The sequence below is a fragment of the Vanacampus margaritifer genome, chromosome 5, assembly GCF_051991255.1.
Source record: "Vanacampus margaritifer isolate UIUO_Vmar chromosome 5, RoL_Vmar_1.0, whole genome shotgun sequence".
Taxonomy (NCBI): domain Eukaryota; kingdom Metazoa; phylum Chordata; class Actinopteri; order Syngnathiformes; family Syngnathidae; genus Vanacampus; species Vanacampus margaritifer.
Genome location: NC_135436.1, coordinates 13,504,075 through 13,529,129, shown reverse-complemented (window position 1 = coordinate 13,529,129; position 25,055 = coordinate 13,504,075). Strand labels below are relative to the sequence as shown.

The window sequence follows — 25,055 nt, the reverse complement described above, 5'->3', positions numbered from 1 at the left end:
GATGCAAATTCTGTTCTTTGGTCTGTCCAAAGAATCTGATTCCAAAACATCAGAGGCATCTCCAAATGTTTTCGGCCAAATCTAGTATGGCTTTTACTGTTCTTGAATTGAACCTTGTTGTAAAACATACATTCTTGCAAGCATCTCTTGATTTTAAATGTCAACGATGATATGAGAATGTTTTTTGTTTGTTGGTGTGTGAGGAGAATATCATTATAACTCTTTGTCCAAATAAAATATTGGACCTAACTTTCATTTTAGAATGTTTGTTTGCTGCTCCAAGAAAGGTCAATTTTAATTATGATGCAGGTGAATTTTACATCATCTATGGCTTTTCAACGGATTTCTATGCAATTAGCTGGAAGATGAGATCATTAAATAAACGATACCCCTGCAGTTTAATCTCCTTCAGCTCAAATGAGTCACGCTAATTCTGTGATTGGCTGTGAAAGTGCTGAAATGAAGCACTCCGATCACTGCTGCTGAGAAACAGCAAATGTGAGTTGAATTTCCCCCTTGACGGACTATAAAGGCTATCAAAATAATAAATCAATAAATGAAAGATGAATGAATAAATGTTACAATTACTAATTGTTAAGAAAACAACATCATTTTATATGGATAGCTACTTAAAGACATCTGACAGAGAACATGAAAATACAACATAACCATGTACAACAACAAAAATGCAAGCAAATCCCGTCATTCTTCTAGTTAGTTGTCCACTTACTAAAAGAAACAAATTAAAATACAAATTAAAAAGCAAGCATCTATTTTCATTTTTATTATATTTTCATCTAAAACACAAATTGCTTTATTTGGACGGCAAACATTTGGAGATTATATTAATATTAAACAAAACGTATTTTGATTGATTATTATTCTCATGCCATGTTTCTTTATAATATTGATTTGGTTTCCACAAAATATGATGTTTAACCCTGGAGAACCCAAGAACCCTTTTCTTCTTTGGAAAATTATGAGTTATACATTAAATGACTGCTATAAGTTCACTGAACACCAAAATATATGTTTTTCAATTTTAACCCTTGTTTTTTTGAACTAGCTCAGAGTTGCTAATTTATCAAAATATATATATAAAACATACTCCTAGGCATTCTGCAACATGATATGAAATAGATTTGAAAAAAACACAATTTTACCATCTGTTGGTTTGCTGAGAAAATGGTTTTGTTTGGATTGATTTCCAGCTCAACAAAACAGCATGTTGGAAGCCATCTTGTCACCACCACTCTGGCTCATTTAAGTGCAATATTCATCCACTAGATGGCCCCCCATGCAGGGGTCAGAAGTGTCACTCTGGACTTTTGAAGTTAAATTTGTAAAAAAAAAGAAAAAGGTCTTTGTTATTTGAGTAGCAGAATTTATAGGGGCCAAATTTGACCCCGTGGGTTCTCCAGGGTTTTAAGGAATTACCACTCCATCTTCACTCCTTTCCTCAACACTCACATTGTGAAGCAATTACCTTTGCTTCTGAGCATCTAATTCCTCTGATTGTTGAACCATGGAAATAAAGATGCTAATATACGTCATTATCAGTTGTTTAGAAATCATTTTTATTCACACGATTTGCTGCAGCCTGAAATTATCGACTGTAGTCATAGAGTAATGAACATAAAGCACAGACGCAAACAGCCACAGCACAATAGTAAGATAGAAATATCATTAAATGACTGATGATAATAATAGCTTCTTGTAGTTACATTTTCAAAAAAGTTCATTCAAAGTTCATCCAGTACATACCAATGATTGATAAACTATCAAATAAATAGGCTACACAAATTTACGCTGTCAGTAATGGTTCACACATAAAATATACATAATTTTATTGGAAGCAGGAATGCTGCACATTCAGCAAACACACAGTCAACACGTTTATAATTAGGACAATTTTAGTCCAGTCAATTCACAAAGTCTTGTGTAGGGCTAATAATATAGCACCAGCGGAAATCAAACAAACAACTGTTTCAAGTCAATTACTTCACAAAGTGATTTTGCATCCCTCCCAAAGAACATTGTTTATTTTTTAGTTTTTTAAGGCATCACCAGTTTCTCCAATTAGCATCCAACTTCCTGCCAACAGGGCTAATCTACACGTCTTATTATTACACTGTAACAAATTTCTCTAAAATCTACAGTAAAAATATACAGCATTTTCTTGTTTTTTAATGTTACAGTATTTAACTGTATACAGCAATGCATTATGGGTAAAACAAAGTGTAGTTTAGGTAAAAAAAAAAGTACAGTAATTTGCTGTATAATTAGCAGTAAAATACTGTATATTTTACAGCAACTATGTTTTGGCACGTATGTATGCGGATTAAAGGTAAATACTGTAAAGATTGTTGGATTTTGGCGGGTATCTCAATAGGAGAAGAAGCAAACAGCGGTCCCTGTATCGTCACCGGAGCAAGGACAAGAACAATATTTTAGCGCGAGGGCAGTCCGCATTGTCTTCACATCACATTTCTCCGATAAAGCAGCGACCCTTTTGAGGAATAAGCGGTTAAGAAAGATGGATGGATGCATTTTACAATGAAATACTGTATTATGTATTTATTATGTAAATTATGTAGAATACAAGAAACGGTTGTAAACTAGATTACAGTGAATTACTGTAAAAGTAAATACAGTGAGTAACTGTAATTTATATACAGTAAATACTTGTAAAAAAAAATACAGTAATGTACTGAGATTTTACAAGAATTAGCTGGCAACTTTTTTGCCCGTTATTTCTTGTAAATTCTAGTCAATTCGTTAACAGTATACTTTATCCATACAGTACCCTTAAGGCTGGTGGAAGAAAAACCTCTGTAGAATTGGATGTGCAGTGTGTTTGAGAATAGAATAGAATAGAATAGAATGGAAGCTTGTATTTTCCCTGCAATGACAAAATTTGGTTTTAGAGCAGCAAAGGGGACAGTAGCAGCACAACGCAGTATGAAAAACAACCAAACAAGAAGCACATTTTTACATATTTACAGCACCAGGCAATAAGACTGAACAGAAAGAGTGTAGCACCCTATAGTACAATAATTTACTGAAAATAATAAATAATGCCTGAAAATGTAATATTGCGCTTAACACGATAACAAATCTAATAAAACCCAATAACGTATAATGTCAACAATAATGTAATAAAAATCCTGACTGATATTTTATATAACATTTTTTATCCATAATGTAAAATCTTATTGCATTATTATATCAAATATACAGTATTACATTATCCCAGATGTCTTTGCAGCTAAGCAGATGTAATCAAGGGGGCGGAGCTTAATTTTATTAACTCTCTGCAGAGTTGGTTTAACTCTAAATCAATAAACTTGTCAAATAACTCCAACACTGACCTCCATTAAAATCAGAGGGGTTGAAATCAACTCTGAAACATTTAACAGCAAAATATTAACACTTTGTTTTTGTTGTTGTGAATGTACAAAATATGTAACTGTCTAATATTCTCCAAACACAACATGTAGAACTTTGGGCTGAAAATAAACATACCCGGTATACTGTACTACATTACATTTTCTGTCAAGTATTACATGATAATTTTTAAGAAAAAAAAGACCGACGTGAAAATGTAATACGGTTAAGGTATTACATTATCAATAAAATATTATTACATTATCAGTAAGGATTTTTTTTGGGGGGGGGGGTGAAATTATTACATTATTGGGTGGTATTACATTTTTGATCGAGTTGAGTGCAAGTTTTGTTAAATTATTATTACATTATAGGGTGCTACAAGTAAGGAGCAACAGCAGTGTATGTGGCATTCAAATGTAGGAGAAATATTATATATGTACATGAATGATTAGATACGATACATCTAGAAGTGAATGTGTGTAGCTGCAAGAATAGTCAGCAGCATTGTAATAAATAAAAAAATACATGGAAATAATGATTCTATATGCTGTATAAATCATGATATGCGGTACATGAAAATATTCATATATTGTCTGAGGAAATATCAATGTTTTGTTTGTAATCCACCCTCATTAATGTAGTTTTGACGTTCCGCAAGAGGGATAACGAGTTTCGGTTCTCATCTCTTTTTATCTGATGCTCATAGCACCACATGTGGTGAAAACTAAGTCGCTTTTTTAAGTCCACACCACATACACATAAAAAGAGAAATAAATATTTATAAATCTTCAGTACAGTTTCCAGGGGACTTGGTTCAAGCATCATTACCATCCGTCTGTTCAGCCTCTTCTCAGGACGACACTTTGTTTCTCTCGTGGTGCTATTAAATCTTTTGGTGTTGAAATCACAGAGCTACACAAGTTACTGAAGTAAAATCATCGAAATAAAAACCACCAAAATACAAGAGAGCACAGTTTGGGATGCTTTAAGCCAAAGAAGCGCAGGCTTCTTCTTGCTGTCAGGCAGAATTGTAAGCCCCGCTTTGTCCTCTTTCACCTTCAACATCCACACAAGAATAGTTCCCTTCAAATGTGCTTAAATATTGATGAAGGGAACCAGCATGATGGCTGTCAGAAAGCATCTATCTCATTGCTCGGTGCATGTGTGTGTGCTTTTGTGTGTACCCGTTACTTTTGGCTTTTGATTCAGCCAGTGATGACCATTGTTATCGTCTCATGTTGGGATGTTGAAATGAACAGAAAAAAAAAAAAAAAGGGACGTTTTTTACAATAATGTTCTAGCAGCTTCGCTAGTCTAAACATAGCATTCTGATTATTATTGTGTTTGTGGAATATGAATTAAGCCACAAAATCTACCCGTTTTTATCCATCTTTTGGGAGGCGTCCATTTTGCCATTTGCTGTCGACTGAAAATGACATCACTGTCTCGTGCCTAAGGGCTCAGGTAAATGGCCAATCATGGCGCACTTGTTTTCTGAGTTTGGTCATGTGACATTGGCAAAGCTGAGCCCTCCTGATTGGTGGTTACCCGAGCCCTGAGCAACTATGATGTCATTTTCAGTCGCCGGCAAGTGGCAAAATGGCCGACCACTGAGATGGATAAATGGGAGGATCTTGCTGCTTAACTCATATTCCACAAACGTGATATTAATCAGAATGCTGTGTTTAGACTAGTGGGCACACATAGAACATATTATTGTAAACCGTCAATTTATTCGTAGTTTATTTATCCATCCATTTCATGCTGTTCAGACTTTAGAGCCAGGTTTACTGACACTGTTTTTCCCTCCTCACTTTTATTCAAATTTGTGTGAATCTCAAAGTATATTACGCATACATGGAAGAAAAAAAACGAGTGGGATAAGTGTAGTAACTTTATGAGTTTTTATTTGTTTTGCTTTCTTCCTTCCTTTCTCTCTTTGTGTCCCTTCTGAAACCTTGTTCTATCTGACTGTATTTTAAATAAATATCCATCACAACAGAAACAACAGCAGTGGGAGCATATCAAACTTCCCTGATGCACAGACAAACAATTCCGTGCTCAAGCAGTTGAACAGGATAGAAACAAGGGAAAAAAATAGTAGCTTGATAACATCGGTGAAGATGATCGTCTGTGACAGACTGAACCACAAGCATTCTTGTTGTTTGCTATGTTTAGCTTTTCCAGTCAACCTACAATAATGCTATTTAAACTTTTACTGGAAAAACTGACCAAATGCACAGCTTGGTAGTTGGTGACGAAGCTGAAGATGTTTTCATTACGCTTCCCACCAACAATTCTCCTTCTGTCTATTTCTTCCTCTATTATTTCAGTTTTTCGCAGACCCGTGTTCCAGCAGTCCCTGTCTCCATGGAAACTGCAGCCTGCACAATGGAGAAGAGGCGGGAGAGCCGACTTACACCTGCGAATGTAGCCAAGGCTACGAAGGGCCGAAGTGCGATCAGATGGTACTGACTGTGGCTGAATGGGAACCCGTCTCCCCGTCAGCTCCTGAACTGGCCACCCCCGTCGCCTCCACAACCTCGGCCGCCACTCAGCCACCGCAGCCAACCGGCGTGTCCCCCAGCACCACATCAGCACTCCCCACCCTGCCGCCATGGCAACCCAAAACTGGCCAGCGGCTTCTGATGGTGCCGTGGGAGGCGGACAGGGTGAGACAACTTGTTACTGGTTGTTAACTTTAGAGCCTCTAAACACAACATTTTGTGGTCGTCTTTAGGTGACCGAGGGTCTGCACTGTGTGAGCCCAGAGCTGTGTGAGCTGACAGCAACGTTGACTTTATCTCTGGAGGTGCCAGAGGAAACTGCTGTGAAGTAAGAGTGCCTTGAAGTAGCTTTTCGACTTGCCCTTGTATCATCAAAGCAATGAAATGGTACATCTTGAATGGCTTGTAGGCTTAAAATGAAACGATGCATTTGAAACTGCATATTGCGTTCAGTAATATTATTATTCTTTTTGTCAAGCTTTAACAATAATAGCTGCATTAGTAATACCCACGGTGAATAAAATAAAAGCAAAACACAATCCTTTTGTTTTGATAAATGGGTTAGGGTTGATAGATGGATGAAAGAGTATCTCCAGCAATAAAACAGCAGTAGTTTTTATACTTTTATATATTTCTTGGAATCAATACATCATATATATATAAACAAAATGTGTACTAGATGAAAGACCAAAATCTTAGGTATATTTTTTTCATACTTTGTGTCAGTGCAGAGTTATAAGCCATCAAATAGAGGTAGGGAACATGTGACATGTTGCCCCACCATTGGGTTAGTTATCACACTATATGGGGTAAGATGTCACACTGGATTTTGCAACTAATAAAACAAGCACATGGCAAATTAATTTCCACATTCATCAGAATTCTATCATCTGAAGAACAATTCTGGCATATGTAAACCGAGTTGCCACAGTGTGTTTGTCATTGACCCGTTCTTTGCATATGTGACAACAAACCCCAAAATGAATGTGACAAGTTGCCCCAAACTACCAAGTTGACTATTACTTGCTCTAGTTTAAAGTTAGCTTAAAACAGAGCAGTGACTGAGGCATGACAAGATGCCTGAATCCTCTAACGAGTCCAAATAATTTGCTGCTAGAATTTGTTTATGTACGATGCCTGTTTCAAAATATATGAAGTTGATTTTTTTTTTACTTTAGGTTGTGCAAAACACATAACTGGCACTCCTCTCAGCTCACAATGTGCTAGTCTCTTCTCAGACAGTACACAATACCTGAATATTTATACGAAGAAAATGAGTATTCAACTTTTCGTTGCGCCCTCTGGTGGGGAAATGTGACAACACGCTCGTGATACAACTAGCCCCGGTGTACCCTAGACAACTCGTAGCTCTGCCAGCACATTGCTATTCTTAATTCAGTGTGCTGTTTAACGTATTTAAAACAGAATGCACTCAGTTCTCCAATGAAACACATGATCCAGTAATACTAAAGAAACATCATAATCATGAGGTGGGATCATTCTGTCAGGTGCGGAGTTGACTCTGTCACTAGTGCGGAGTGGAGGACCCAAATGCAGGGAGGCAGGAGAACCACGGCAGGAATGCAGGTTATACTGAACATAATTTATTTTACAAAAACACTAACAGGGGTACTGGTTAGCGTTAAATAAACAAAGATCTGAAAAGATCCCAAATCAAAGTAACAAACAGAACACCAGAGGTGACAGCGACAATGATCCCACAAGAACTGACCAAAACCAGAGAACTAAATACACACACACTAACGAGACACACCTGGGGCAAGACACAGGTGGCTGAGGGCACGGATTGGTGGACACGAGGAAGGGCAGGAACACACTCAAAACCAATGGAGACACACAACCAAAACCAGAACCCAAACATGACACAAGTGATGTCATTTTTAGTCGACAGCAAGTGGCAAAATGTGTTTTTAAAGGTATTAATTGTACATGAACATTAATGTTAAGTTATCAAATTAATTATATGTAAAATTTTAACTTCTTACTGCTGAAAATGACTAAATGAGTCAAATATCCCTTTAATATGGACTTGTTGTCAAACATAAACCTGTGTGCAGCCCCATTACGTGTCCATCAGGTACTCCTCAAAGAAGAGTCATATATGACAGTTAAACCGTTGCCTACACACCTAATAAAGAGACTTTATGAATGACTTGAGTAAGTATTACTCATTCCAGAGTATTCCATCTTTTCAGCATGCATGCTCATATACAGCGATACATTCCTGTGAGTGAGGTCAATAAATTATGCAGAAGAGTCAAGGAGCTGAGATGGTGTCCTTGACGTTGCCCCTCATTACGGATCGTGAGTCAGTTCATGGTCGGAGACAGGGAGCTATGAAGTGAGAGCAATCAGATGAGACTGCTCTGTTTTTCTACATCGTGTTTCAATGCAATTCTACACTGTAAAAACAAAACAAAACAAAAAACAAACGGTACATTTCCGGCAACTGGGGCGCCAAATAAATACAGTGAAATAACAGAAAATTACTCTTACATACTTCTCATAAAAATAGTTTTTTACCCCATAATTAAAATACAATTTGAAGTTGTAGTTTCAACAAGATGTTACTCTTTTTTCCAGGTTGTTTTTAATATTTAATTTTAAATAATTAAATTACCTAGAAATATAGTAGATATTTTGTATTCAGCATGTTCACAAAAGGGATCGAACCCACAACCTCAGCGACTCTAGATGACCATTCTACCAGTGAGCCACGCCACAGTTTTTTTTGTTCTTGTTGTAATTTTAGATCACATGAAATGTATAGAAGCATCATCCGTCAGTTCAATTGTTTGCTTTGCATATCATCCACCCTCCCAAGCTTTCCCCTTTCAATATATCTCATTAGATATCCTTTCAAAATAAATGTTAATACAATGTCAATGAATGTTACCCTCTAAGACATTAGAGTATTTATAGTTTTTAGTATTTTTCCCAATAAAAAACGTCAATTAATAAAGAATTTATCGTCAAATTACACATTTTTACCATTTAATTTCTCAGTAACTTTGTTTTTTTCCTTTTTTTCCCCCTGAGTTTTAAAGTTGCATTTTACAGTTTATTCCTTAAAATAACAGACAAATATTTGTGAAATTAAGATTCATTTGTGAACATATTTTAACAAGAAATATATGTTTTTGTAATGTGGTTTTTGTGTATGTAAAAGAACAAAAAGATTGTTCATTTTCATAGTTACAGTTATTTCATGTTATTTTACATTCAGTACATAAAATCCCAGTCTATTTTTAGACAAATTAAATGATATTTTAGAATCTGTCCAAAAATAAAAATAAAAATAAAAATTCTGTAATTTTTGGATTTTTTTTTTTTTTTTACAGTGTAGTCAGATTACATTTTTTTAGGGTGAAGGTTAGCTAAACTCCCTCTGAACCTATTCAGTTAGAGTCTGTGTTATTTACAAACTGTATATAATTGATACAAGTTATTTCAAGTTTTTAGATGGTTATTCGTGATTTATAATAAGAAATTAACATAATGTGTTTGACTATATTATTTGGCGTATATATTTACTGTACATTCATTGATCATGCCAAACAATGCAAACCAGGAATATTTCCTTGTCTAAATCTTTCCCCAACATTTTCCCGCCCCAACAGGTTGGTAGTGAATGCTGGTGGCGCTCCAGTGCTGTGGCGTGTTAATGAAGAAGGCTTCCTGCATTCATCTTTCATAAATGGGTCTAAAATGTGGTTCCTGCAGGCCTCCAATGGGTTGGTGGTGCCCGACCATGCCTTGCCTCTGGGACAAAACTACTTCCTCAGTAAGATGCTCCTATCTCTTCAACTTAATACATGGAAAACCTCATTGTTTTATTATTTAGTCATAAGATGAGGAGGGCAAAGTTTGCACTAGCACCCTTTCGCGACAACTCAAATGATTGAGGAAACATTATGACACTGGGAGAACTTTATTTTCGTCAATCTGACGAAAAACGGACTAAATAAATGTAGAGACTTAAATGAGCAGGACAAGCATAATTAAGAGTGGAGGGGAAGATTGAAGGATTGAAGGTCAACTCATTCACTGCCATAAATGAATCACACGACTTCACTAGTTAACTCACGATTAATCCCAAATTCTATATGTTCTAAATGTACAATACTTTTTTTTATAGGTTTTCATACTCTTGTTAACAAAAGTGGGAAAAAAAAATTTAACTAATAGAAATAGTTCAAATGAATTTTTTACGTTTATAGCCGTCAACGGCAGTGAATGAATAAAAAAAAAGAAGAAAGAAAATATTATTAAAAATTCGGGGCGTCAGTTTTTAATCGTAATTAATCGCATGACTTCACTGGTTAATTCGCGATTAATCAAAAATGTTATGTACAAAACTAAATGTACAATAAAAAAATCAAGATTTTCAACAAAAGTGGAAAAAAATGTTAAACTAATACGAATAGTTCAAATGAATTTTTGACGTTCATAGCTGTCAATGGCAGTGAATGAGTTAAAGAACAAAAAATGATTATCTGATTTGATTTGACAAAAATGCAGGTACACGGCATTGGCTGGAATGTGGGGGCACTTGCAAATCACCGCATTCATGCTTTTATATCACTTCAAATGTGCATCATCGAGGTATGAATCACACATGGACATGGTGAGTGGATAAATATGTGCAAAGTCAGTAAAGAGGAAGGCGCAATGACATTGCATTTCGGTGCGCGTCATTGTTTTTCATTTTATCTGTTGGAGTGATGTGCCCTGACTGTACACTTTCAACACCGTTATCTGGGTTGGCATGAATTAAATCAGAAGGGAACTCAACTAAGCTCTGATTGGTTGGAGATTGCATCGCGTATGTGCCATCATTGGTGTCCTCACAGCTGATTGGCTCTAAAAATGCCATTGATGTTCACCAAGGGGGTATTTTTATCCAAGTGCTTGAGTAGCTGCCAGTTATGATTGAAGATACTGTAAGATATGTCCTCAACTTAAATGCTATGAGAGAGATAAGGCACACGCTCTATTTTGGTCACACAAGGGGAGTTTTTGCCTCTGGATCGTGGGCGTCAAAAATTTGGTCCACGTTTGGACTACTTTGTTATTATGCATCTCTTGTTAATTAAACATGCTCAAACTAATCGGATGTAGTATGTAATTGTACTTCCTCATGGTAGGTGTAATCCAGGTGGACGACCCAACAGCCCCAGAGGTCACCCTGCGTCTCAACCTGACAGTGAAAGCAAGCAGTTGTGTGGAACCTGGCAGCAGCTTCAGTGATCCCCAGTGCTCGGGCAAAGGCAAATGTGTCACACAGCCCTCTGAGGTAAGTCAACCCCATTTATTTGGTTGGGGGGGGTTTCAGATGGAAAAATCTTAAAAAAAACAAAAAAAGACACTGGGTGTGTGATAGCTAGAGCTTAGACTTCCACCTAAAATCTCTTTTCGCCATTCATGTTAGCGAATGGTGTTCGAATCGGAAAAAATATATATATACTGTATAATAAAAAAATATTACTAGGCCCATATCAACCACAGCGTCTTTTTTGTTGTTGACTTTTTTCAAGCTGTAATATAGAACTACCAGTCTGAGGCTCTGCTGGTCATTCCAATGCAAACCATTGTGCAAGCCATTATTTGAGCTTGTTACGAATATTTTTCTTCGTCTTAATATTAGCTCTAATGTCTTAGTAAGAAAAAGTTAGACATTTTGCTTAATTTGAGATACATTTTCTAATGCAAAAATTATTTTTCAAGATAAAAATGAGAAAAAAAATCTTTGAAACGTGTGTTTTTTTAAATTACTTTTTTTACTTTCCTAAAAATTCCTAAAAAATTTTTTTGCAATGCGATGACTGGAAAGAGGAAAAATAAGCTTAGTTACTATAGCTTGAAACTGGAACAGCACTTTGAACAGGTGATTTTTTACTAGGAAAAAAATGCTTACAATAAAGAGCTATATGGCACTTTTGTCTGATAGTTTTCATACTTTTTCATCCATAAGTATCTTAAAATAAACAGAATAATCTTGTCTGACAATTTTTCTTTTAAGTAGTAATAATTAGTCAGAGCAAAATAAGCAAATTTAGGATTTAAGATTTCAGTTTTTGCAGGTTTACAAACTCTCTTTCGTTTATTTCCAAGGCAATGCCTTGATACACTACCTAGCTGGGCATTACACTGCAAAAGGGACAGTAGAAATTTTAAGGAAAAAACATAGTAAAATACAAAAATTATTGCTTTAAAAAAGCAAAATTATCTGCCAACAGAAGAAGAAAATTTTACTTAAATTTACCTGTACGATTATGAAAAATAAGAAAATATTAGGCCCAAAATAAGAAAATACTAATCCAATATCAACCGCAGCGGTCTTGAAAATAGTATTTTTAGACTAAAACAAGTAGGATTGATTAAACAAATAATAATAATAATATTGATTAAAATAAATTCACAATCATTTGGCCTCAGTGTCAAGCATGGAGGTAATAACAAAGTCCCTTTTATGTTTATTTTGTTTTGGTATGACTAAACTAGGGATTAAACCCACAGCCTCCCAGTCTGAGCGTAGACTCTACCACTAGACCACTGAGCTAGTATTATACTGGCCGGAAAAAAGAAAAAATGAGCTTAGTAAATATGACGAAACTACAAACTGATGATTTTAATAAGAAAAAATGCTGACAATAAAGTGCTATATTAAACTTTTGTCTAATTATTTTCAAACTTATATATTTTTTTCCATTTGTCTTATTTCTTGGTTATGCAAAATCTTAAAATAAGAAATCAAACATACTGTATGAAACCCCATTTCTGGGCCTTTGATGTTAGTTAGCCATCTTAAAATGTGGAAAATGCTCGTTTTAAGTCTCACAGTACTTAAAACTGGCTGTTAACACTCAATGCCAAGACTGCTTGATTAAATAAGATAATTAAGTAATATGTATCTTAAAATAAGCACAATGATCAAGTCTGCCAATCTTATTTGAAGTAAAAATAACTTGTCAGAGCAAAATAAAAAATTTAGATTAAATTTAAGAAATTATATCTTACTTAAGATTTCAGTTTTTGCAGTCTAGCCATCAAATATTCCCATATTCCCCTCGAATATTGCGCAAATGTCGTTTTCACACGGGCACTCCCCACGTAGATAGATCACAAATCCGGAGACTTGAGTGCCATCCAAAAATACTGATTTGGCGTTTGTTTTCAACGAGCAATTTGCTCTAGTGGTAGCAATTTCAGCATACACAGCATAAGACGAATTCTCCACACAAAAAAAAGAGGCCGATTTCACAGTCAAGAAACATGCTGTAGAAATATGTTCGTTTTTGGCCTTTGTGGTAAAATTTTATTTTTAATTTTATTTTAATTTTATTTTTATTATTTATTTTATTTTTATTTATTTTTAATTTTTATTTATTTTTTATTTTATTTTACTTTAAAAAAAATATATATTATATTTTTATTATATTTTTAATTAAATTTTATTTTATTTTATTTAAATTTAATTTTTATAGTACATTTTATTAAGATACCTCGGAACTGTTTTAAATTTTGAAAAAAAAGATGTCTCCTTGAAATTTCCCTGAAATATATGATATGTTTGCAGAGCACCTTCTTTTGCGAGTGCGATGACAGCTACACAGGAATCTTCTGTGAGGAATTCGATGCCTGCCGCCACCACCCTTGTCGTAACAACGCCACCTGCACTGATATTAGGCAGGGTGCTGAAGGACACAACTTCACTTGTACCTGTCAACCAGGTGTGAGCGCACATGCATGTGTGTAATGAGAAGAGGTGTTTATTGAATGGTATAGACAAATATCTTTTCAAGACTGGCAGTAAATAGTTGCGCTGACTGTGCCTCTATTAGGTTATGAAGGGGAACGTTGCCAGTTGCTGGTGAACCACTGCCTCTCTCAGCCCTGCGAGAATGGAGCCACCTGCTCCAGCAGCCTGGCCGGGCCGAGGTGCTTCTGTCCTGAAGGTAGGAAATGTGTTTTTGACACACCAAAAAATGGAGGGGAAGGCAGTAACTGATCTGAGACCTTTTAAGTCCTGCCTCAGAATTTTTTTTATTGCAACTTTTATTTGGGAAAGATACACTCTAAAAACAATTGGGTCGAAAATAACCCAACTATGGGTCAAAAATGGACCAATCCTCTACTTGGGTCAATTTGACACAAATTTGAGGCAAAAAATGGGTCATTTAGTGTAAAACAACTCATAAATATTGGTCAGATTCTTTACTTGGGTCAAAAAATTGGGCCGTTTTGTATAAAACAACCCAGAAAGTTGGTTCAAATTCACCCATAAAGTGGCTCGGTCCATTTTTGACCCATAATTGGGTTACTTTTGACCCAACTGTTTTTAGAGTGTACTGTCGAAAAGCCTTCATTCAGCATAGGTGCCAAAAGCAGGGTACACTCATCCCAATTTTTAACATCCTAAACGATTTTTAAAATGTGATTGATCCCACACGTGTGCTCTTTCTGCTAACTGTATAGTGTGTGACCAATACAGCACCCCACTATGTATAATAATGTATGTTGTAGTACCATCACCAACCTGTGAGAGGCAGCATGGTGTCACAAGGCATCAAAAACAAAATACAAAAAGCAGAAATAGTAGTCATTGTTGAATAAATAGAAGCTACGCTAATTGTTAGCTTGTCTGGTAACTACATTAATTGTCTTCTCGTGATTGTTTATATTGGAGTGAGTAACTAACTACTGTACATGTTATACAAACACTTTATCGACAATTTTCTCAGCAGATCTGGGAGGAAAAATATCTTAATATGCCCATCAACACAGGATAATTGTTCAGAATAATCTTTCAGTGGAAATTATAGGGATGCACAGAAATGCAATTTTTGGGCCAAAACCAAAAATGAGAAATGCTTGGCTGAAAACCGAAACACTGAAAAAAAATTATGGCATTTTAATTAATAATGAATAATAATTAATTAAAATTATAATATTATTATAAAATATTTTGGCCTATTTAGCAGGGGCATTTTAACAAAGCACAATATAAATTGAAATGCGTCCACACCACAGACATCACAGACATGTTGGCGAATGGTACATTAAACAGCAAACGCGGGGTGAGCAACTGAGCATTTTCTGGCGGTGCAATCGCACTTTATAGTCAACGTACAGTACTTCGCACCGGCGGGCACAGATGCGTGCGGTGCCGTGCGGATGACGCATTTGTAGGCTATTTGGAGCGGACACGGTGCGGCGCACTCAAAATCGGCAAATTCACATACTCACCAACGTTTCAAAATAAATAATTACATTTCTTTGCACCAGCCAATCGGCTTTGGGAACGGACTGCAAAGTCAAACACGGCGTCCTGTACAGATCTGTAGTCAACCCGAGATAGTGGTAAGTGTTAACTTGTTTAAAACGGTTAATAGCAATAGTGCTAACATTAGCTAAAGTATTTAGTACGGACACCAGAATGCAAGTGGAAAAGTGGAAGCGCTCGAGCGGCTCTCGTCAAAGAAAAAAAGGAAGGCGCTGCAGGAGAAAGAGTGGCTCACTCGGCAGCGCTCTCTTTTTCGACATAGTTTACCAAGCGACCTTCTCCTTTTCAGGTGCGCACAATGAAAGCCGGTACTCACAAATGCCAGCAAGGTGGACACTCACTCCCGTGTTTGGTGTTTAATTCAAACAGACACTAGCATGCAGCGTTTTTTGTTTGTTTGTTTTTTTGTTTGCGTCACCACAACATCCTCTTTCGGCCATATTCTTTCGGCTTGAATTTTATTTCGGCCGAATGCATAATTTTGCCAAATTCGTCCGAAATTTTTTGGTGGCCGAATATTCGGTGCATCACTAGAAACTATCTTTTTTTTTTTTTTTTTTGACTCTCTGTTGTTTCCAGCCAGTATGCACTGCATATGTGTGCCACTGAGATACTTAATTTAAGCCTCCGTCTTCTATCCTAATTAGGTTTCATACCCTTAACGACCTGCATCAGACTCTCTGAGGAAATCTGTGACCGCAAAACTTCTGCCGAAACAGCAGTTCTCAAGAACACACTGTGATGTGATTAAAGCTCGACTCGAGATGCAAGCATTCAATTACATAATAAAATGTGAAATGACAGTAGAGTTGACCATTTGAAACTGTTTTATTACAAGCCCAAATTGTTTTAGTCCCAAAATGAACGCTTAATTGCCCTTCACCACCAACCTCGAGCTGCTGTAGAAAAAGCCAGCACGAAAAGGAATCATTAATTCATGTTGCTGCTTTGAGGAAACAAGGCAGCGCCTCTTTCCTGCGAAGAGAAAATACATCTTGATCGTTGAAAGTTCATTTATATGATGATGTTCCGTAACTATTGGACACATCTCAACATTTTTTATTTCACCCAATAAAAGTTACAGTAGATGAGTTGATTCAAATTGAAATTGCGCTTGGATTCCCCCCCAACATTTATTGAACCAAGACACATATTTTACATTAGAAAAATTGTAAAATCCCTAAAGCTATAGAAATTAAATTAATTAACTGTACCTTCTGCCAGTTTAATTGTTGTGTCCGTCTCTATACATCAGTGGAATAAAATGAACAGTATTTGTAGGGGGGTTGGGGGGGAGATAAACATAATTTCTCCCTGAAGTAGGCAAGGGATAATTACTGGTTTGACTAAGAAGAATTAAAACAGAAGACGAATGCTAACATTTATTTATTTTATTCAAAATGAACATGTTACAAATTTCTTCTGTATAAATATTTAGTTTAAAGATAAATAGGGAAAAAGATGCTGTTTTTATTTATCCCAACTTTTTTTATAGGTCATTTTAGAGATGTCATTTTAATACTGTGATACCACAATATATTTGATCAGTTATCCATCAGAATCTAATATCAGCCCAAGCCTACTCTAAAAAAAAAAAACACCATTCATTCAATATTTATACTTTCGACCAATTTTTTTTGCGACTCTTTTTGTAAGTGCATCTTTTACTTCACTTACTGTCACATGCATTCTATTAATGCGCTCAAATAGTATCCAACATCTCAAATGGACTTAGTCCACTGCTCCACCTTTCTTCTACTGCACATACACAAGTCCAGAAGACAAAATGTGTGTCGCGATGATGATGATGATGATGATGATGATGTCTCCAGTCAGAACCAGCAGGGCGGGGGAGTGAACGGGCCAGCTATATTTAAACTGTTAACTTCCTTTAATGTAGGCCGGTTGGACCGCCAGCAGCAGGACGACGCGCAATGTTCTGCGCTCTTGTCACAGTGCATGCAAGCACTGTTTTCCGGCTGATATGCAACCTACTGATTAAGTAAGACGCGCGGAGAATGAACCGATCTCAAGGTGGCGGGGAAAAGAAAGCGAGGGAGAAAGCACTCTATTCAAGAGCTTCTGTAATTGTGTGTACGTGTGGGTTGTGAGAAAAGAGAGCAAGGACAGCGGCTTGTGAAGGTGACAAAAGGAGAAGGTAGCTGAAAATAGAAAAAAAATGTCTCGCCCTTGTTTTGCTTGACGATGAATATACTCCACATGTAGGAAATTACAGATTTAACAGATGAATAGATGCATGAAAGAGGAATGGCTTCATTAGCGCAATGAAGTGTGCGCTTCAGAGGTGCCGGTGTCGGGATTTACTGTGTTTGTCGCCATAAATCACAGCACACATTGTATCGCATTGCTGGTTGGTGTAAGAAGTCGCACACTGTCTGAGATTGGGAATCATTGATTGTGCATGTGGCATTAATCAATCCTCACTGTAATTGTTTGACATTCAGTTGAATACTGAGATGGATTTTAGCTATTGTATTAACTGCAAAGTGTGTCAAATTCATATACATTAAAGGGGAAGTCAACCCCATTTATTTTATTTTAATACAATAATATGTTCTCTGCAGCCCCACTAGTCTAAATATGGTATTCTGGTTAATATCGCGGAGCAAAATCCAGCCGTTTTTATCCATCTCAGGGGCGACCATTTTACCACTTGTCGCTCAGGTTTCAGGTAACAACCAATCACAGCTCAGCTTCAGAAAACAGGTGAGCTGTGATTGGTGATTGCCTGAGCCCTGCGCAACTGTGATGTCATCTTCAGTTGACAGTAAGTGGCAAAATGGCCGCCCACTAAGATGAGATGGATAAAACACCTGGATTTTACTTCATAACTTATATTCCACAATTGTAATATTAATCAGAATGCCATGTTTAGACTAGTGAGGTCACATATAACATATTATTGTCAAGAAATGTTTAACTCATTTTACTGCCAGCCATTTTCACTGAAGCAACCCCCTTCGCTCGCGACTGTTGTTTTGACTGATTTTGCAAGGCCCACAGAATATTGTGTTCTATTGCTATAAAAACACGGAACCTACCAAAAGAGAAAAGATTAGAGTCTCTTCTTTCATCAGAAAAAAAAGTATATTTCTACCTGTTTCCATTTTGCAGCAATTAGCATTATAATATAGCTAAGTTTCATCATTATTCACAAATCTGTTTAAAAGAGCCTTTTTGCAACATGGTCCTGGTTGAGCTCTTATACTCTGCTACCACCTGCTGGCCGCTTTTGTAATAATAATAACTACTATTGCTTTAAGCATTTTCTTCAGTTCAAAGGCTGCATCAAAGCCTTCTGTATGCTCTTGCATAAAAAAAAGCATAAAAATATATATATAATTACGTTTTTGGCACCATGGCAGTATTTAAAAAAAAACGTTTTTATGTTGACTTCCACTTTGAAGCTGTTTGTTCAAAAAGAGCTCAAATGGGGGTAAAATGTATAATGCCACATATTTACTTGCCTTCTCCTTCAAACTTTTCATGCAGGATATCAGGGGGCCACATGTGAGCAGGTGGTGGATCCGTGCGCTTCCGGTCCTTGCCGCCATAATGGAACCTGCTTCCCCAAGGGTCCTCTGGACTTTAGCTGCAGCTGCACATCCCGTTTCACCGGACCCACGTGTTCCGAGGTGGCGGATTTCTTCTGTGATCTGAACCCTAACCCATGTGCCCACGGAGTGTGTCGCAGCGCGGGCAACAGCTACAGGTGTCTTTGTGTCCCAGGTGAGATGCATAATCAATATCAATTGCATTTTAGCTTCTCGTTCTGTTGACCTTCAACCTCTAGCTTCTAGCCATTTACCTCACCTCATTTCTCTGTCACCCTCAGTTGTCTGGTTGCCGAGGTCAAGCAGACTTACAAAGATATGCGTGTGCGTGTGGTAATTCTTTGGACAGGGCTATTTGCCGGTCGAGCAGAATTGTGGCAATGCAATCAATTACTAGTCGAGCATGATTGGCGAAAGTGGAGAAACACATGCATGCACCCGTGTCTAGTACATGGTGTGCAAATTGTGTCAGTGGTTAAGGGGAGCTGATATGTGGAAGGATCCATCCTCCAGCTTCCTTGTAATGCATCAGGTAATGACATGCATCCCCCCAAGCTACCCCAGTCAAAGTAGAAAGTCTTTAAAATGTCATTGACATTTCACTGGCATTTCACCAGAATACTCAAGAGGCTTTAACTGGGTTCCTCATTAATTCACTCCCCTTCCCAAGAAATATGCTGCACAAACCTCCAGGGGCCGTGTACAATCAACAGAAATGGAGTCAAACACTATTGTTTAGGCCTCAATTATATTGCAAGACCTGAAAAGTGTCATAAAGTTGAAGTTCTGTGTTATGAAAATGACACTTATTATTTGTTTATTGTTTCACATTGGTTCATATTAGGCATGAGAGTTTTTGGGAACAGTTTTTGAAACCTGACTTCAACACTATCAAACAAATTTGTGTTGAACAAGCACAGAGTTGATGAATACTGTTTTGTAGGGGTGTTAGAAAAAATCGATTCGGCAATATATCGCGATGTTACAGCGCGCAATTCTCAAATCAATTCGATATGCGGCCGAATCGATTTTTAAGCATCTTTTTTTTTTATGGGAATATTCAACAAAATGTCTTACTTAGGGTTAGGATTTACACATTAAGCATGGGAAAATGTTATATTAATGGAATATTAAGCCTTAATATTTTATTTTAGTGCTGTTCAAACATGAAACAAACTGCAACCTGTTTGTTAAATGCAGTGGCTCAGTTATAAGCCTGAATTTTCTGATAAATAAATAAATTTTCATACAAATTTTAAAGTATACATGTACAAATTTACTGATTGGTATTTTCTAAATTTGAGTTAAAAAAAATCGCAAAAATCAATTTATAGATTCATATCGGGATTAATCGTATCGAATCGAATTGTGACCTATGAATCGTGACACGAATCAAGTCGCCAGGTACTAAGCAATTCACACCCCTACTGTTTTGTATTTTGTGTCCTATGAAGGCTACCATGGCTTGTACTGTGAGGAGGAGTACAATGAGTGTTTGTCCGCGCCCTGCCAGAACCATGCCACCTGCCGGGACCTCATCAATGCCTACGAGTGTGTCTGCACACCACAGTTTGAAGGTATGCCATTATGACGCATTTCTGATTTTCTTCCATTAAAAGCATCACACTAAGCTTTGATTTTGTGTGTTTGTGAAGGTAGACACTGTGAAATTTACAAGGACCCGTGTCTGAAAATGCACTGCCTCAACGGAGGTCACTGCGAGAGCGCAGGACAGAATGCTTCCTGTACCTGCCCACCTGGATACACAGGTGAGTGCTGCCACTGGTCGGTACTGGTGGCAAGCAACTGTTCACTCCTAAATGCAGAGCGACCACTCGGGGGCCACAAAGGACAACACACTTCCTAACTAGAATCCTAAATTAGCATTCATGGACGGCACAAAATTGCTGAACAGCAAAACAACATTAAGTGCAAGAACTAATTTTGTATATTGTTTTACAAAACATTGAGGTACTAAGTTTGTCCTGTATATCATTCCAAATACACAAAAACATTATTCTGCCTACTCATGTTCCAGAAATATAAGATCCATTGTAAGCACAAATAAGACATGTCTGACATCTTGTGGTGAGTGGTGATATTACAACTTAAACCTACAGTCAATCGCTGCATATTCAAGAGATTTTTTAAAATTTTATATAAAACATTTTTTCCTATTTTTGACACCCCCCGCCCACTTCATTCCAAATCCAGAAAAAATATGGCAAATAAGACATTTCTGCCCTCTTGTGGTGAATGGTGATATTACAATTTAAAACTACTGTCAACCCCTGCATATGCAGTTTTTTTTTATCTCAATATTTTTTTTTCATATCCCCCCATTCTAAATCCACAAAATTTATGCCTGCTTATTCTGAGCTCAAGTAAGTCATGTCTGCCATCTTGTGGTGAATGGTGATATTACAACTTAAAACTAAAGTCGACCCTGCATATTCAAAGATTTTTTTTTTTTTAATTTTTTCCTCAATACTTTTTTTATGAAATGGAATGTCTCTCCATTTTTAATGGGATTTTTTTATCCCCGTTTCCCACCATTTTTGTGGAATACATATATTGAATGTTTACCAGTGTTTTTTGAAGTTTTTTTTTTTCGTTTTGTTTTTTGAAATTTTGTTTTTATTAGGCTTGCAAAATACCTTGTTTACATTTTTTTCCCCGGGGCCGGGGATTAATCAGTCTGATCAGGGCTTGCAGGCCACAACTTGCCCATGTGATTATATCGTGCACAAAACGTGCTAATTTGTGGCCACAAAATAGGTATAATGTCTATTGTCTACACAAAATACTAATTATTTGTCACCCCTTCACAGTTGGGTAATGGTTTTCATTTTTTTTGTTCATGTGTCATAAAAAAAAAATAAAAATCAAGAAAATTTATATCATGTTCTTAGAGAAGAATTTTACAAAGAGCAAATTCAAGTTCAGAAAGGGAAAAGTGATTTTTCAAAACTGTAGACAGTGCCAAGTTAATCCATGCAATTTATGTTATAAGCAATGCGTAAAATCTTAAAAGCCCCAATTTTCTAATTCTAAAAAGATTAATCTGGAAATTACTCAAATCCAAAATTGATGGATGGATAGATTGATTGTTGTGTAATTGCTTAATGGTTTATTACACTTTATTTAATTAATTCCAAGACAGGAGGTTTTTCAAACTGTGGGAAATATGCCAAGGCCATATGGTTGATTAAGTACAGTCAATGACTATAATGGGATTACAGTCAACTTTGTGAATTTTCCTAAGCACCCAGTAAAATCTTTAATGGCACCCAATAAAAAGATGAATGCTCAGGTTTGCCCCAATTGTCAGTATGTTTCTACCCTGCTTATTGTACTTAAAACTACTGTAATCCCAAATGAGTTTCCATGAAAAAAATCATAAAAATGTGAACAACGTTCCTGTCAATCCATCCAGGGGAGCGATGCGAGGTCGACATCGACGAGTGTGAGAGCAACCCTTGTCATCACGGGGGCACTTGTATTGACCAATCACATGGGTACACCTGCCACTGCCACCCTGGGTGGGTGGGGCCTGGCTGCGAGATCCGTAAGTAAGCCCGGCAAAAGTACTCGCGTTCAAGTGTTACATAACCGCAAATAAAGAGACACAAATTCAATCCGTGCGTTCCAGACCTGCAATGGAAGCCGCCGCACACGGAGGAAACTCTGACTAACATGCCCCGCCACTCCCTTTACATCATCATCGGAGCGTTGTGTGTGGCCTTCGTCCTCATGCTCATCATCCTCATCGTGGGAATCTGTCGCATCAGCCGTATCGAGTACCAGGGCTCCTCGCGCCACGCCTACCAGGAGTTTTACAACTGCCGCAGCATCGACAGCGAGTTCAGCAACGCCATCGCCTCCATCCGCCATGCCAGGCCAGTCGTTGCGCTCGAGCCAACAAGGGTTTGAACTGGAAAAGTGGCATCAAATGCTAAAGCATTTGATGACACTTTTCCAGTACATGGGGAAGTCGACTCAAAAATGTTCTTCACAATAACACATTCTATGGATCCCCACTAGAGCAAATACGGTATTCTGATTAATATGAATTAAGCAGCAAAATTCACCCGTTTCTATCCATCTCCGGGGGCAGCCATTTTGTCACTTGCTGCTGTGACATCACTGTTGCTCCGGGCTCAGTTAACGACCAATCACATGACGCAATGCGAACATTACATGACCAAACTCAGAAAACAGGTGTGATTGGTTGTTACCTGAACCCTGAGCAACTGTGATGTCATTTTCAGTCAGCAGCAAGTGGCAAAATGGCCACTCCTTGAGGTGGCTTTGGCTACTCAATTCATATTCCACAAACATAATATTATTCAGAATGCCGTGTTGGGGCGCATAGGGTTGACTTCCCCCTTTAAGATCCTGGCCCTTTAAGAATAGTATGCAGGGTGTATAGCGTTGCAGTGCCGCGCTTTGGCACAAGGAGGCGGTGTCGGTCCAGAGAGCGAATGCAACTACAAAGTGTAGTCGAAGCATCAAATGACCGTCGTTGCCTTTTTAAAAGAGCTGTCAAACGATTACATTTTTATTCAGATAAATCACATTTTAGAATTTAGATTAATCACTTAACTCATTCACTCACAGCCATTTTCACTAAAGCAACCCTCTTCGCTTTTTACTGGATTTTGACAGATTTTGCAAGGCCTACTGAATATTGTGTTCTATTGCTAAATGGAAACAGATAGAATTATACTTTTTTTTCCCCCCGATGAAAGAAGATACTCTAATCTTTCTTCTGGTAAGTTCCATGTTTTTATAGCAGTAGAACACAATATTTTGCAAAATCATTCAAAATACAGTAAAGCAGCCGGGAGTGAAGGGGATCGCTTCAGTGAAAATGGCTGGGAGTGAATGAGTTCAAAAGGCTTTTTTTTTTATCAACATTTTTGAAGAGCACTTGTTATGTGTTCATTCTTCCTACATTTAATGTTATGAGGTCGTCTTCAACATTTTTTGATCCACTAAACATAATGGAGTGATAAATCTGCATTTATACATGATTGATTTGATAATTTTTTTGTGATTAATCACACTTTAATTTTGACACAACTACTTTTTAATCACTGGTAAATTACATTCGAACCACTTTTCGGGGGTCTCACACCCTTTCGCACCCAGCACAAACTGTGAATGGTCTCCATGGCAACACTGTCTGATGACGCAATATTGATTGTTTTGTTTGTCTTGCAGATTTGGCAAGAAGTCTCGACCTGCCATGTATGACGCCACTCCGATCAGCTATGAAGACTACAGCCCGGATGACAAACCTTTGGTTACCCTCATTAAAACAAAAGATTTGTAAAACATGGCTGCACCCGTATACACATACACACAGGCTTATATAGGAAAAAGTCAGTCTGAATGTAAAATGTGAAGAAAAAAAAACATCCCAAAATATGTAGTCTAAAAAGAACAACTATGGAATTTGATACATCTATTTTCCTGTTAATGTTCACGCTAAGGCTTTACTGTAGCATAAGAGCAACACTGGGACAGTATACTGTCCTGATGAGGTCCAACAGTACCCGTAAACTCTACTACAAAATAATTATATCCGCACACAACTCTCTCTCAGTGAGCCGGGTTGCTGCAGGAAATGGATAAGACTGCATATGCTGAATATTTTTATATATAAAGTTAAATTTGCAGTAGGTTGCCTTACTTCATGCATGGTTATATTTGTAGTTCATAAGATTTGGAGGTCCTTTCATTGGTTGCTAGTTCCCCCATCAAATATATTCCGCTGTAAAGTTTGTGCCAAATATTCTTTTGTGGTTGGTAGACAAGACATACATGTACTGTATAAGTATTACAGATTTAAGTGAGGTTTCTGTTGATTTTAGTAATATCTATTGTCTGTTCTTTACATGCAAGTTTTTCTCACCGGTGTATTGTCAAGAATGTGCATTTGCTAGAGTGCCGTGATCCTTCCATCCCTGCCGTGTGTACGTTAGTGAACTGTAGGTTAGACGGTTGCAATGATTGTTAACTGCACAGTTTATTCAGTGTACTGTACCTGTTTAACACTAACTCACACCAAGTATTGATCGTAAAGTATGGTTTCTTCTGCCGGAATGACCTGTAGATGTGCATTAAACACTTACTACTTATATTCCCTATGTTAAATAATGTCAAGATTAAAGTGAACCATATCCGTCAAATCTGATGTCTTGAGTCACTTACCACACTCAAACAAAAGCAAGTTTTTACATTCACTGAAGATTTTTTGCTAATTACCGT

The 25,055-nt window shown here is 37.2% G+C and overlaps 1 protein-coding gene across 1 annotated transcript in view; it reads left to right on the top strand.

The window, feature by feature from the left end:
• The window catches only part of dner (delta/notch-like EGF repeat containing), a 42,112-nt gene extending 17,136 nt beyond the window's left edge, over window positions 1-24,976 (top strand). The window contains exons 2-13 of the mRNA XM_077566829.1: window positions 5,724-6,062; window positions 6,131-6,225; window positions 9,539-9,702; window positions 11,066-11,214; window positions 13,498-13,651; window positions 13,763-13,876; window positions 18,718-18,954; window positions 20,234-20,356; window positions 20,435-20,548; window positions 22,216-22,347; window positions 22,432-22,678; window positions 24,006-24,976. Coding sequence (XP_077422955.1) covers window positions 5,724-6,062; window positions 6,131-6,225; window positions 9,539-9,702; window positions 11,066-11,214; window positions 13,498-13,651; window positions 13,763-13,876; window positions 18,718-18,954; window positions 20,234-20,356; window positions 20,435-20,548; window positions 22,216-22,347; window positions 22,432-22,678; window positions 24,006-24,117 — 1,980 coding nt within the window. The 3' untranslated portion in view covers window positions 24,118-24,976. The remainder of the gene's footprint in view (window positions 1-5,723; window positions 6,063-6,130; window positions 6,226-9,538; window positions 9,703-11,065; window positions 11,215-13,497; window positions 13,652-13,762; window positions 13,877-18,717; window positions 18,955-20,233; window positions 20,357-20,434; window positions 20,549-22,215; window positions 22,348-22,431; window positions 22,679-24,005) is intronic.
• Window positions 24,977-25,055: the final 79 nt, after the last annotated feature.